At 31.7% G+C, this 14,584-nt stretch overlaps 1 protein-coding gene across 1 annotated transcript; it reads left to right on the forward strand.

Annotated features, from left to right (window-relative positions):
* The first annotated feature begins 1,187 nt into the window (after positions 1-1,187).
* On the forward strand, positions 1,188-8,430 carry LOC132543468 (kelch domain-containing protein 8B-like). The gene is made up of 6 exons (XM_060206970.1): positions 1,188-1,250; positions 2,994-3,593; positions 5,255-5,419; positions 6,039-6,245; positions 6,833-6,925; positions 7,562-8,430. The coding sequence occupies exons 2-6, from the start codon at positions 3,005-3,007 to the stop codon at positions 7,750-7,752; spliced, it is 1,245 nt and encodes a 414-aa protein (XP_060062953.1). The 5' UTR covers positions 1,188-1,250; positions 2,994-3,004; the 3' UTR covers positions 7,753-8,430.
* Positions 8,431-14,584: the final 6,154 nt, after the last annotated feature.

Below are 14,584 nucleotides of genomic sequence, written 5' to 3' on the forward strand. Positions count from 1 at the left end.
CCCCCACCCCCGACCCCCACTCCACCACTTTTTTAAAAATTTTATTTATCTTTGTTTGCTGAAGTGTAACGTCACAACGCGTTCAAAATAAAGTAAACTTCGCAGAAACAACTATATTTTCAAATTTGTCTGCAGCCAGTGTCTTTTATGTGAAAAGTTAATTTATCGGAAGCAAGTGGTTTTCTATTAATACAGCCGAGACAAGAGAACTTCCTTACAGTGACAGAAACTACTGTCTACAGAGCTCAATCCTGGGGCCATCAAGTAACTGAACAGTTTTGGTTTAGTTTAAACAGTCATATAACCAACATTTATTTATTTCAGTAGAAAAGAAATAGTATAATTACATACATTACTTTCCAATTCTCTACAGACATGTTTCCTCCTTTGAAACCATCGGGTGGAGATGACATTTCTTTCATAACTAGATTTAAGCACGCAGATCAAATCAATGTCCACCTTATTATCAGCTTTCAAGACATTAATGTATCTTAAATTTTCACAAAAGTTTTGTTGATTTTCAAGATAATGTTCTTTTGAAGTTTAAGCCCCAAGCCAAAAGTTCGCCTATCAAAGAACAGCTCTTGTAGTCTTTGTTTTTTTGTTTTATAATATCTATCACACTTTCTGGGCTACCTTTATCAACGGCAACACATGTATTAGCACTTACATATCTATGTCCGTGGTATTGCTTCTTCTGTAATCTGTATTTTTATCCTTTATTTATTTTTACGTTGAAAGGAGAGAGAAAAAAAACAGAACAGCGTATTGTATGTACATGTTCTTTTACCTAATTTCCGTGCAATACTATGATATCACTGACTTTACTTTGTCTTTAGTCAATATCTCTAAACGTGACCAAACGTGATCTGTCTACAACAGTTCAATATAGTTTTCAATGATAGAAATTATGGTGCGATACCTAAAAAAGTTAACGTACAGAGTTGTTGACCCTCTTACAACTTCGGCCCAATAATTATATGTTTTTTGGTGTTATATTAATTTATTTATTTCGTTTTCACTGACATAACCACAAAAAATATATACTCTATATGGAAATAATTATATTCAGACCATGAAATAAAGTTAAAGTTAAACAAAATGTTAATTTTTTATCTTTAATTATGTAAATACTTTTAGACGAAATGTCTTTTATTTTCATAGGTGGTGGCGCTGCCGAATAGTAGGAAGCGGTGCTTGTCAACATCAAAACAACCGACACCTTCATTGGAAATTTATGAGATAAATTTGTAAGTTAATTATCCTAGTTTGGCAACATTCGATTGAAAGCATTGCAAATCTAGTTTAGCGGCAACAGCACACTTGTTCTGACCCGATCCTTTCGGTGAAACTCTGTCAACGTGTTTACCATGTGATGGACTGATCAACTTTCGTGTAACCCGGGATCAGTCTCGGTCATTTGATCTATGGGAAGTGTGGACGAATTATCTGTGAACTGAATCTGTACCAGTGTTATTTTTTCAGATTTTGACAGATGTAACATCACCAGTTGTAATTTTACAATGCTTTTGCTAATTTAAAGTCCTAATCAGCTAATTAGCCATGGGCGTTGTACACTTGCATATCTGAACTAGAGACACCTGATAAACGACAGATACAACCTCAGACGTCGACTCCAGATGATCCGGAGACCTTTAGAAGAAATATATCACAAATATGACCACATGACTTTTTATTCGCAAAAGTAATATTTGGGTCATGTTTCCTGTATGCTTATACAATTATATACTCTATATGCAACGAAAGCAGGAGTTAACAGTAGATAAGATATGAAATATTATCAGTAATGCAATGGTTGCTATGGCAGATTGCATGCCTAAGGTCAAGCCTGTAGGTTCCAATCTCTCATCCTGTTTTACAGATTGTAACTATCGTAGGTAGTAACAATGAAGTCGGGGGAGCTCTGGTATTTCCAGATCTTTCCATGTGAAGATTTTTTCATATGTATTTTTTTATGTCTGAGGCACCAGGCACTGTTCTATTCAGATTGGTCATTTAGATGGATATTCTCCTAAATCCAAAATGTATACACCTTCTGAATCACATACCTCATACTCGGAAGGATTCTCTATATACATCAAATTAGATTTTGTCAATCAGTAAGTAACAAGGGCTCTCTCTTCATTGTAAATTAAGAATCTAAGATGTAGATACGGTTGGTAATTATGCACTTACTTTTTCCATTTGAATTCAATACATGAAATTGTGTACACTGTTTGTATAGTTCCCTGCATGATCAGATCATCAGTTGGAGTTCAAGTCCGAATGATGGCATGAAACATTGGCTGCAAATGTCAGTCTATCAACTTGGGAGCCACTGGTCTGTGATGCTTCATAAGATCTGTCCTTATAATTGATTTTGGTAAAACTGAAAGTTTTTAACTCAATTTGAAAAATTAAAAACCACGCAAGAATGTGAAACCAAGAAAAACAACAATTTTTTTTTTTAATTTCCTCCTTATTTGTATTTTTTCACTGAAGTAAGTAAAATTATGTATAGGTTTCCTTGATCTCTATAGCCAGTTGTGATCTTTTGATTATGGGACTGATCTGGAAAACAAACTGACTGACAGGTGAACATCTATCTCGGAGTTGATAGAAATGAAATTTTATCATTACTACTTCTTAAGAGGACTTTTCAAGTTTCATCTACATTTATGATTAAGAGCAAAAAGAGAGGAAAGAAGAGAAAAGATTCAGTTTTATAGACCAAATAAAGATCAAACATTGATGGGTATGTTCAAGATCCCTCTTGGATCTCTTGTTTAAATATTAAGTATTCACTAATTATACTTGCTTTAATTATTGCAGTGTTCATTTGAGTTCACAGAAAGGGTTCTTCCTTTTATCAAACTTTAATATTATTGCAGACAATGCCTTTTCAATTTTTTTTTTTTTTCATAATTTTGATGTTTTTACGTGAGGATAATGATGATCTTACACATGGAAATACTTTTCTTACTTTCCTATAGGTGATCACATCATGTCAGAAGGAGATACAAAAGTAGAGTCTACAGAGGACAGCAGCCCAGCCAAGGAAGAGGTTGTGAAGGCTGGACCGAGTGAAGAGGCTGGGGCTACTGCAGCTGGTGCAGAGGCAGCTCCAACAGAAAATGGAACCAAGAACAAAGTGAGACACAAGAAGAAAGGAGGAAAGAAAGAGAAATCAACGGACTCTCCCGTTAATTCTGGACCTCCTGTAGGGGCGACAGGAGGGAGTTACAAATGGGAAACACTTAAAATGATGATGAATCCAAGAGTGTTTGCCACTCCAGTGCTTCACAATGGTGAACTTTACATAATAGGGGGTTGTGATGAAAAAGGAGAACCTCTGGACTCGTGTGAACATTACAATGCTGCTAAGAGAAAATGGAACACTCTAAATAGTATGCCAACAAAACGTGCTGCTCCAGCATGTGGAGTAGTAAAGGACAAAATCGTAGCCATTGGAGGAGTAGGGATCTCACAAGACCCAGTTGATGCTGTAGAAGTATATTGTATATCGAGTAAAAAATGGACTGTAATGGAATCACTAGTAAGACCTCTTCTAGGACTGTCACTGGTCGTCAAGGGTAATTAGTTTACTCAGATATTCAATGACACTGAATGGTCTTGTTGAATTACCCCAAAGGTCTTTCAATATTCAGTAATATTTTGTGTTGTATGTTGATCAACTTATCAAAGCCCATAATTTTACACATCAGATGTTTCCAGAAATCATGAAAAGATAATTGAGGCATCTGATTGGTCAAAATTGAGATATTGTCCAACTGATGAAAATTGATTTATGGCAGTTTTTAAGAATGGTGATTACAATGGCGCTATTTTCAAAAGCATCGAATATCATTTGGCTGTCAAGATGACCAGATAAGACCTATGTTAAGGGGAACCTTGTCCAGACTTCACTTAAACCAATTTTCAATGAATTGATATTCGTTTTTTTATTTATTTTTTTTATTATTATTTTTCAATTTGAATTCACAATGTCTCACACAAAAAAAATCAATTCACAGTATCAACCACAAAGTGATTTATATTTTTACACAGGTTCACATTTAAATACACTGCATACATTTAGTATGGACATGCACATTTACGTGTAGATACGCAAACAGATACATGCTTACACACAAAAAACAAATTTCATATATTCATCTATACAAAATCATACTTCATTTACATACTTTCATATCACAGAAACATGTTTTTGTTAAATATTGGTTTTCTTGGTTATCAAGTCATTTAATATGTTTTTGTGTAATGGACCATAGTTTTTATAATATATGGTAAGGAGATGGGGCATGACAAGGGAATAGTGTAGTCTAGGGAAATTCAAGGTCATACATAAAGGTCATTGAGACTGAAACAATTGCAGTGATCAATCTACAATTTATTTAAATAGATCCTTTTCAAGATTATTGCTAAAAAAATGAGTCCTGTAATGTAGCATCGAAATATTTCTAGAAATTTCACAGGTCCCATCAAAATTTGCAAGAACATTTTTTCCTTACGTTTTGTGAAAGTTTGGAATAGCCTTGTGGAAAATGTGGTATTATCGCCGACCGTAAAATATATTTAAAAACAGACTGGATGAATATTGGCAAAATCAGGAACTGCTCTCTAATTATAGATCTCAGTAATGTCACATTCACTTTCATTTTAATTTTTATGTAATTGAGTCTGATGAAGAGGATCTTATAAGATCCTGTATCGGTTAATAAACTTAACCTAATTCATTGAGTATAGGACTCAGGACTCACACGTAGATTGATCACTGCAGGAAGAGGCTAGGGTTCTAAGTTGTCCTCAGGATGATAGTTCTAGTTAATTTGATTTAAACATTTTTTTATTGTATGATTAGGCACAAGTTATAACAACTTAGCCACGCCTTCTCTCGAAGTTATAGTTATCTCATATTTTAAGAGTTTTATTTCTCATGTCTAGTTATAATGTAAATAAAATGTCACATTTTATGAATTTGGTAATAGTCGTCTTATACATGTACAATATATACCAGCATAAACCAACCTGAAGGAAGAAGATGCACATCCCCATTTGATGCCAAAGTTTTTCTGACGCCTGTTATAAATTCCATTACAATTATTAGTATTACTGATACTTAAACACATTTGAAGACAAATTACATATCTAAGGTTTTCTGCTGCTGAGGCGTAATTTTCTTCATTTATCAATTTTTAAGCCAGGTGCCTTAAATCCAATGCTTTGCTTACAGATGACTTGGTGTATGTGGTTGGTGGGATGTCTGATGATAGTAACCCACGATCCTCCCTTCTCAGCTATGACGTGGAAGAAAACAAATGGAGGGATTATCCCCAGATGAATGTTGAGAGATATGCTACATTTTCATTCCTCATCAATGGAAAGTTATATGTGATAGGTAAATAATGATTTGTTGAAGTCATCATGTAATATTGATCCGTATATTTTGTGAAAAACTAAAGTATTTTGTCTTTCGTTTATATATTATGCTAGGATGACAAGAGTGAGTTGGTATTTGTTTACACGGAGATAACTATGGCAGGTTGATAATTGTTGATAATTGTTAATAAATTGTTGATTTGGCTAAATTATGGTTCTTTGACTATGAAAATAAATGTTTGTTTTCTCTTGGCTGACTATGATAAATCAAATATTTGTTGATATTGTAAAAAAAATTTAGTACTTATTAATAATTTCTTTAATTATCAGGAAAATTTATGGATATTCCACTTATCTTCAGCTGGTTTTGGAAGTAAACGATGCAATCAATGTTAGGAATTATTTCTGATTGAAAATGTCACAGATTTTTTTTTATAAATTTCAAATACATTTCTGAAATAATTATGAGAAGAACATTAAATGTGGTTTGATGTAATTAAAAGTACATGGATAGTATTTTAGATAATTCATATGGTAATCGCTGTCCCAGACTGTATAAACCTGCAATCATGTTTTTATTACAGGATCTTAATAAAGATTTCTTTGTTCAATTTTCTGTTCTTAATTCTGTATGATAGGAGGACGTCAAGGAAAGTTACCAACTACAGCTCTTGAATGCTACGATTTCGAGCAGAAAAAGTGGGAACGTCTTGATGATATTCCATCGAAGCGGGTATTTGCCATGTATACTGCTGCCGACAAATACATATTCAGTATCGGAGGACTCAATCAGCCTGCCACTCTTGGCTTTTCACGTACCATGGAAATGTTCAACACAGAAACAAGTAGGATACATTCTATTTATTTTCTACTTTCCTAACATAATCATGTTACCTTTTTTTGGTCCTTAAGGATCAGAATTATCATTAAATGCTCAATATAAAATGTCGGGTATGTTGACACAAGGTCTCTGTCACCAGTAAGTGACTTACCATGTAGCTACATGATATACAGAATGACCATTCTATATTGCCATGCTACATTATGCATTGGTTTTTGCCTTAGAGATGTTATTTCTGCAAGATCAACTAGAAATGTATGTTTGTATTTTTAATTATTTAACGTTAATTAATGTTAATAATGTGATATTGTATATATTTTTAATTATTTGATGTAACTTTGACATTTTACAGTGCTTACTGTTAATGATATAAAAGAAATCCATTTATAAGTACTGCCTATCCTGTATCAGTCTATTGACATGATATACCTTCCATAGGGCTACAGAGCAATGGATGCTTTTTACTAACATAGTCAATAATGATAGGAGATTTTAATCTCCTACACAATGCTAAAGAGGACAGCTCCATATCTAATAAAAATATTACAAGTACAATGTCAGTTTATCCTTTTATCCCTACCTGGTTGACAGAAAAATGGGAGGAAGCTCCTAACATGAAGATCGAACGAGGAGACTTCGCTGTGGGAGTGGTCGGCAACAGAGTTGTGTGTGCTGGTGGTTTATGTATGTACAAGCTCTCATTGATGTTAGATTGACAAAGTTTACGAGACAACTAAAATTTTCAACTTTTTGTTGAGTATTACAAATTGATGATATTTTTCTATTTTTGTAGAACGTAACATTTATTAGTTAAAATCTTTATACAGCTGCATTTTAAGCATAAAATTTGATGTCCAATATCTTTATTTATTGAAGTGCATTACTGTATAAGAATGGTGTAGTTTTCTTTACTGTGGGATATTGCTGGAGTGATTATATGTATATTGTATCTTTCTCCAAACATCAGAAAGGAAAAGAAACTTGAAAGGTGTACAAGTAATTTGATTTGGTTCGGTGGTCCAAGGGGAGGTAATCAACCGGTTACAGACCAATTACAAGGTCTATGTTTGTTACTGTCTCGATATCAAAAGACACAACACTAAAACAGTCTTCCATCACATTTTACATTTGAGCACTTTTACAATGAAAATTACATTTCTCATCCCCTTATAAGCGGAAAAATTCTGCCCAAATATTACTTTCTCATACACATATAAGCCACATCAATATATAAGCAACATGCCCGTTTTTGAGGTAAAAAGTTGAGGCCTATAATCCAGAAAATAGAGTATTTGTACTAATAATGAAATCCTATTTCAGGTAATGCAGGAAAGCCACTGAACTCTGTGGAAGCCTTTGACTGGGGCAGTAAAGAATGGAGTGAGGTCACGGATCTGCCCTCAGCACACTGTTCATGTGCTTACATCATGCTGAATGGACGACTCCATGTAGTGGGCGGGCTCACTCTGGGTGGGGCAGGCAAGAAAGTGGAGGCCCTCAGTTACCGGTGACCACTGTGCCCACCATGACTAGATCAGTTATTACGTCCTATGAATAACCTACTTGTTTTACCCTCCCCAAATTGTTGTGTGATTTGCTTTTACGGAAAACATTTTAATTTCGTACCAGAAAAAATGACTGACACAAAAATTAGATTATGAGAGAGTACTTCTATATTTTAAAGGAAGGATATTAACCATAAATTATGATATTAATTGTGCTCCATTTATAAACTATATGAAATAGGAATCATCATGTGACACGATAAAGCTTTATGTAGTAAATATTTGTAGGAATGAATCCTGTAGAAAGATACACCTGTGTGGTTACCATTAAGTAGTCCCTAAATCAAACACTTTGTATGAAGTCGGTCATTAATCACAAATCAAAGTTTTGTATTGTTTTGACTTTTTAAAACTTAACATACATTGTATTATCTTAATTAATCCTCAGATTGTACTCTGGTGTTTTTCCTGTGATGTTACTAACTTGATTACAAATCAACCTAATCATTTCATAACTTCATGAAAAGCATTAGATTTGTACGCCTTCCTGAGATGGAAATACCATAAAGGATCCTTCACTTCAGCAATCACAAGGTTGGTTACAGGGTTTTCATTGACGGAAGTCTTCCTATCAAACAACGTCTGAATTACATTGATGATTATATAAATAAACCTTTGTAGATATCTAGGTTTAGTGTTTACTTGTCCTGACTAAAATTAATGTGTGAGGTAGGATGTTTCCATTATGTTTGAAATGTTACATATGTGATAACACGTTTCATTTTACATAGTGTCTATTAATTATCAAAACGATCCACCCCTATCTACTACAATCATTACAAACTATTTTCTTCAGATATTAGAGTGGCTAATTTTTTATTCAAAATTGTAGACAAAGAAAGAAAAACAAGAAATATGTTTTAGAAAAATTTCAACCTTTATAATGTCATTTTATGTGTCATTATATGAACCTGTGATTGAATGAAGAAATGGGACAAATTGAATTTATTTTGTTTTTTAAAATTTTAATAGAGGCAGAAGGCTGAAAATGCATTTTGAAGTATTGCCCCTAAAATATAGAATGTATACTTCTATACAAAGAAGTGCTTCTATATTGATTAAAAGTTTCTTAGCAAACGTATAAAGCAGTGAGTCTGAGCAAGTCAAACACATGCTTCTAAATAAATAAATTATATTTCTAGACATATCATAGTACTTCTAAACAGATTTGAATTGTACTTCTAAACAAACTAGAATTGTACTTCTAAACAAATTGGAATTGTACTTCTAAACAAACTAGAATTGTACTTCTAAACAAATTGGAATTGTACTTCTAAACAAATTAGAATTGTACTTCTAAACAAATTAGAATTGTACTTCAGCAAATTAGAATTGTACTTCTAAACAAATTAGAATTGTACTTCTAAACAAATTGGAATTGTACTTCTAAACAGATTAGAATTGTACTTCTAAACAAATTAGAATTGTACTTCTAAACAAATTAGAATTGTACTTCTAAACAAACTAGAATTGTACTTCTAAACAAATTGGAATTGTACTTCTAAACAAACTAGAATTGTACTTCTAAACAAATTGGAATTGTACTTCTAAACAAACTAGAATTGTACTTCTAAACAAATTGGAATTGTACTTCTAAACAAATTAGAATTGTACTTCTAAACAAATTAGAATTGTACTTAAACAGCAAATTAGAATTGTACTTCTAAACAAATTAGAATTGTACTTCTTAACAAATTAGAAATATACTTCTAAACAAATTAGAATTGTACTTCTAAACATTTGAATTGTACTTCTAAACAAAATAGAATTGTACTTCTAAACAAATTAGAATTGTACTTCTAAACAAACTAGAATTGTACTTCTAAACAATTATATTAGAATTGTACTTCTAAACAAATTAGAATTGTACTTCTAAACAAACTAGAATTGTACTTCTAAACAAATTAGAATTTTACTTCTAAACAAACTAGAATTGTACTTCTAAACAAATTAGAAATATACTTCTAAACAAATTAGAATTGTACTTCTAAACAAATTAGAATTGTACTTCTAAACAAATTAGAATTGTACTTCTAAACAAATTAGAATTGTACTTCTAAACAAATTAGAATTGTACTTCTAAACAAACTAGAATTGTACTTCTAAACAAATTAGAAATATACTTCTAAACAAATTAGAAATATACTTCTAAACGAACTAGAATTGTACTTCTAAACAAACTAGAATTGTACTTCTAAACAAACTAGAATTGTACTTCTAAACAAACTAGAATTTTACTTCTAAACAAATTAGAATTGTACTTCTAAACAAATTAGAAATATACTTCTAAACAAATTAGAATTGTACTTCTAAACAAATTAGAATTGTACTTCTAAACAAATTAGAATTGTACTTCTAAACAAACTAGAATTGTACTACTAAACAAATTAGAATTGTACTTCTAAACAAATTAGAATTGTACTTCTAAACAAATTAGAATTATACTGCTAAACAAATTAGAATTGTACTACTAAACAAATTAGAATCGTACTACTAAACAAATTAGAATTATACTGCTAAACAAACTAGAATTGTACTTCTAAACAAATTGGAATTGTACTTCTAAACAAATTAGAATTATACTGCTAAACAAATTGGAATTGTACTGCTAAACAAATTGGAATTGTACTTCTAAACAAACTGGAATTGTACTTCTAAACAAACTAGAATTTTACTTCTAAACAAACTAGAATTGTACTTCTAAACAAATTAGAATTGTACTTCTAAACAAATTAGAATTGTACTTCTAAACAAATTAGAAATATACTTCTAAACAAATTAGAATTGTACTTCTAAACAAATTAGAATTGTACTTCTAAACAAATTAGAATTATACTGCTAAACAAATTAGAATTGTACTCTAAACAAATTGGAATTGTACTTCTAAACAAATTGGAATTGTACTCTAAACTAAACAAATTAGAATTGTACTTCTAAACAAATTAGAATTATACTTCTAAACAAACTAGAATTGTACTTCTAAACAAATTAGAATTGTACTTCTAAACAAATTGGAATTGTACTTCTAAACAAATTAGAATTATACTGCTAAACAAATTGGAATTGTACTTCTAAACAAATTGGAATTGTACTTCTAAACAAATTAGAATTGTACTTCTAAACAAATTAGAATTGTACTCTAAACAAATTAGAATTGTACTTCTAAACAAATTAGAATTGTACTTCTAAACAAATTAGAATTATACTTCTAAACAAATTAGAATTGTACTTCTAAACAAACAAATTAGAATTATACTTCTAAACAAATTAGAATTGTACTTCTAAACAAATTAGAATTGTACTTCTAAACAAATTAGAATTGTACTTCTAAACAAATTAGAATTGTACTTCTAAACAAATTAGAATTGTACTTCTAAACAAATTAGAATTGTACTTCTAAACAAATTAGAATTGTACTTCTAAACAAATTAGAATTGTATTAGAATTCTAAACAAATTAGAATTGTACTTCTAAACAAATTAGAATTGTACTTCTAAACAAATTAGAATTGTACTTCTAAACAAATTAGAATTGTACTTCTAAACAAATTAGAATTGTACTTCTAAACAAATTAGAATTGTACTTCTAAACAAATTAGAATTGTACTTCTAAACAAATTAGAATTATACTTCTAAACAAATTAGAATTGTACTACTAAACAAATTAGAATTGTACTTCTAAACAAATTGGAATTGTACTTCTAAACAAACTAGAATTGTACTTCTAAACAAATTAGAATTGTACTTCTAAACAAATTAGAATTGTACTTCTAAACAAATTAGAATTGTACTTCTAAACAAATTAGAAGTACTTCTAAACAAATTAGAATTGTACTTCTAAACAAATTAGAATTGTACTTCTAAACAAACTAGAATTGTACTTCTAAACAGATTAGAATTGTACTTCTAAACAAATTGGAATTGTACTTCTAAACAAACTAGAATTGTACTTCTAAACAAATTGGAATTGTACTTCTAAACAAATTTGAATTGTACTTCAGCAAATTAGAATTGTACTGCTAAACAAATCAAATATAAGGTTCTAAACAAATTTACCAAAAAGTGATTTTTTGTTAAAATTTTATAGCGACAAGTTAGGTATGCTTACATAATTATAACAAATCTCAAACTGTTTGTAGGTTAGGTTATACATGTTTGTACAAGATAAATCAATCATACAGACTGTATAGTCAACAATAATCAGCAGAATGTATAGTCAACAATAATCAGCTGACTGTATAGTCAACAATAATCAGCAGAATGTATAGTCAACAATAATCAGCTGACTGTATAGTCAACAATAATCAGCTGACTGTATAGTCCTGACTGTATAGTCAACAATAATCAGCTGACTGTATAGTCCTGACTGTATAGTCAACAATAATCAGCTGACTGTATAGTCAACAATAATCAGCTGACTGTATAGTCAACAATAATCAGCAGACTGTATAGTCAACAATAATCAGCTGACTGTATAGTCAACAATAATCAGCTGACTGTATAGTCAACAATAATCAGCTGACTGTATAGTCCTGACTGTATAGTCAACAATAATCAGCTGACTGTATAGTCCTGACTGTATAGTCAACAATAATCAGCTGACTGTATAGTCAACAATAATCAGCAGAATGTATAGTCAACAATAATCAGCTGACTGTATAGTCAACAATAATCAGCTGACTGTATAGTCAACAATAATCAGCTGACTGTATAGTCAACAATAATCAGCAGAATGTATAGTCAACAATAATCAGCTGACTGTATAGTCAACAATAATCAGCTGACTGTATAGTCAACAATAATCAGCTGACTGTATAGTCAACAATAATCAGCTGACTGTATAGTCAACAATAATCAGCTGACTGTATAGTCAACAATAATCAGCTGACTGTATAGTCAACAATAATCAGCTGACTGTATAGTCAACAATAATCAGCTGACTGTATAGTCAACAATAATCAGCTGACTGTATAGTCCTGACTGTATAGTCAACAATAATCAGCTGACTGTATAGTCCTGACTGTATAGTCAACAATAATCAGCTGACTGTATAGTCAACAATAATCAGCTGACTGTATAGTCAACAATAATCAGCTGACTGTATAGTCCTGACTGTATAGTCAACAATAATCAGCTGACTGTATAGTCCTGACTGTATAGTCAACAATAATCAGCTGACTGTATAGTCAACAATAATCAGCGACTGTATAGTCAACAATAATCAGCTGACTGTATAGTCAACAATAATCAGCAGAATGTATAGTCAACAATAATCAGCTGACTGTATAGTCAACAATAATCAGCTGACTGTATAGTCAACAATAATCAGCTGACTGTATAGTCAACAATAATCAGCAGAATGTATAGTCAACAATAATCAGCTGACTGTATAGTCAACAATAATCAGCTGACTGTATAGTCAACAATAATCAGCTGACTGTATAGTCAACAATAATCAGCTGACTGTATAGTCAACAATAATCAGCTGACTGTATAGTCAACAATAATCAGCAGACTGTATAGTCAACAATACTCAGCTGACTGTATAGTCAACAATACTCAGCTGACTGTATAGTCAACAATAATCAGCTGACTGTATAGTCAACAATAATCAGCAGAATGTATAGTCAACAATAATCAGCTGACTGTATAGTCAACAATAATCAGCTGACTGTATAGTCCTGACTGTATAGTCAACAATAATCAGCTGACTGTATAGTCAACAATAATCAGCTGACTGTATAGTCAACAATAATCAGCTGACTGTATAGTCAACAATAATCAGCTGACTATAGTCAACAATAATCAGCTGACTGTATAGTCAACAATAATCAGTTGACAGTATTGTCAACAATAATCAGCTGACTGTATAGTCAACAATAATCAGCTGACAGTATAGTCAACAATAATCAGCTGACTGTATAGTCAACAATAATCAGCAGAATGTATAGTCAACAATAATCAGCTGACTGTATAGTCAACAATAATCAGCTGACTGTATGGTCAACAATAATCAGCTGACTGTATGGTCAACAATAATCAGCTGACTGTATAGTCAACAATAATCAGCTGACTGTATAGTCCTGACTGTATAGTCAACAATAATCAGCTGACTGTATAGTCAACAATAATCAGCTGACTGTATAGTCAACAATAATCAGCTGACTGTATAGTCAACAATAATCAGCTGACTGTATAGTCCTGACTGTATAGTCAACAATAATCACCTGACTGTATGGTCAACAATAATCAGCTGACTGTATGGTCAACAATAATCAGCTGACTGTATAGTCAACAATAATCAGCTGACTGTATGGTCAACAATAATCAGCTGACTGTATGGTCAACAATAATCAGCTGACTGTATAGTCAACAATAATCAGCTGACTGTATAGTCCTGACTGTATAGTCAACAATAATCAGCTGACTGTATAGTCAACAATAATCAGCTGACTGTATGGTCAACAATAATCAGCTGACTGTATGGTCAACAATAATCAGCTGACTGTATAGTCAACAATAATCAGCTGACTGTATAGTCCTGACTGTATAGTCAACAATAATCAGCTGACTGTATGGTCAACAATAATCAGCTGACTGTATAGTCAACAATAATCAGCTGACTGTATAGTCAACAATAATCAGCTGACTGTATAGTCCTGACTGTATAGTCAACAATAATCAGCTGACTGTATAGTCAACAATAATCAGCTGACTGTATAGTCAACAATAATCAGCTGACTGTATAGTCAACAGTAATCAGCAGACTGTATAGTCAA

The sequence above is a fragment of the Ylistrum balloti genome, unplaced genomic scaffold (assembly GCF_031769215.1).
Source record: "Ylistrum balloti isolate Yb309-2 unplaced genomic scaffold, AGI_CSIRO_Ybal_v1 Utg369756, whole genome shotgun sequence".
Classification (NCBI taxonomy): domain Eukaryota; kingdom Metazoa; phylum Mollusca; class Bivalvia; order Pectinida; family Pectinidae; genus Ylistrum; species Ylistrum balloti.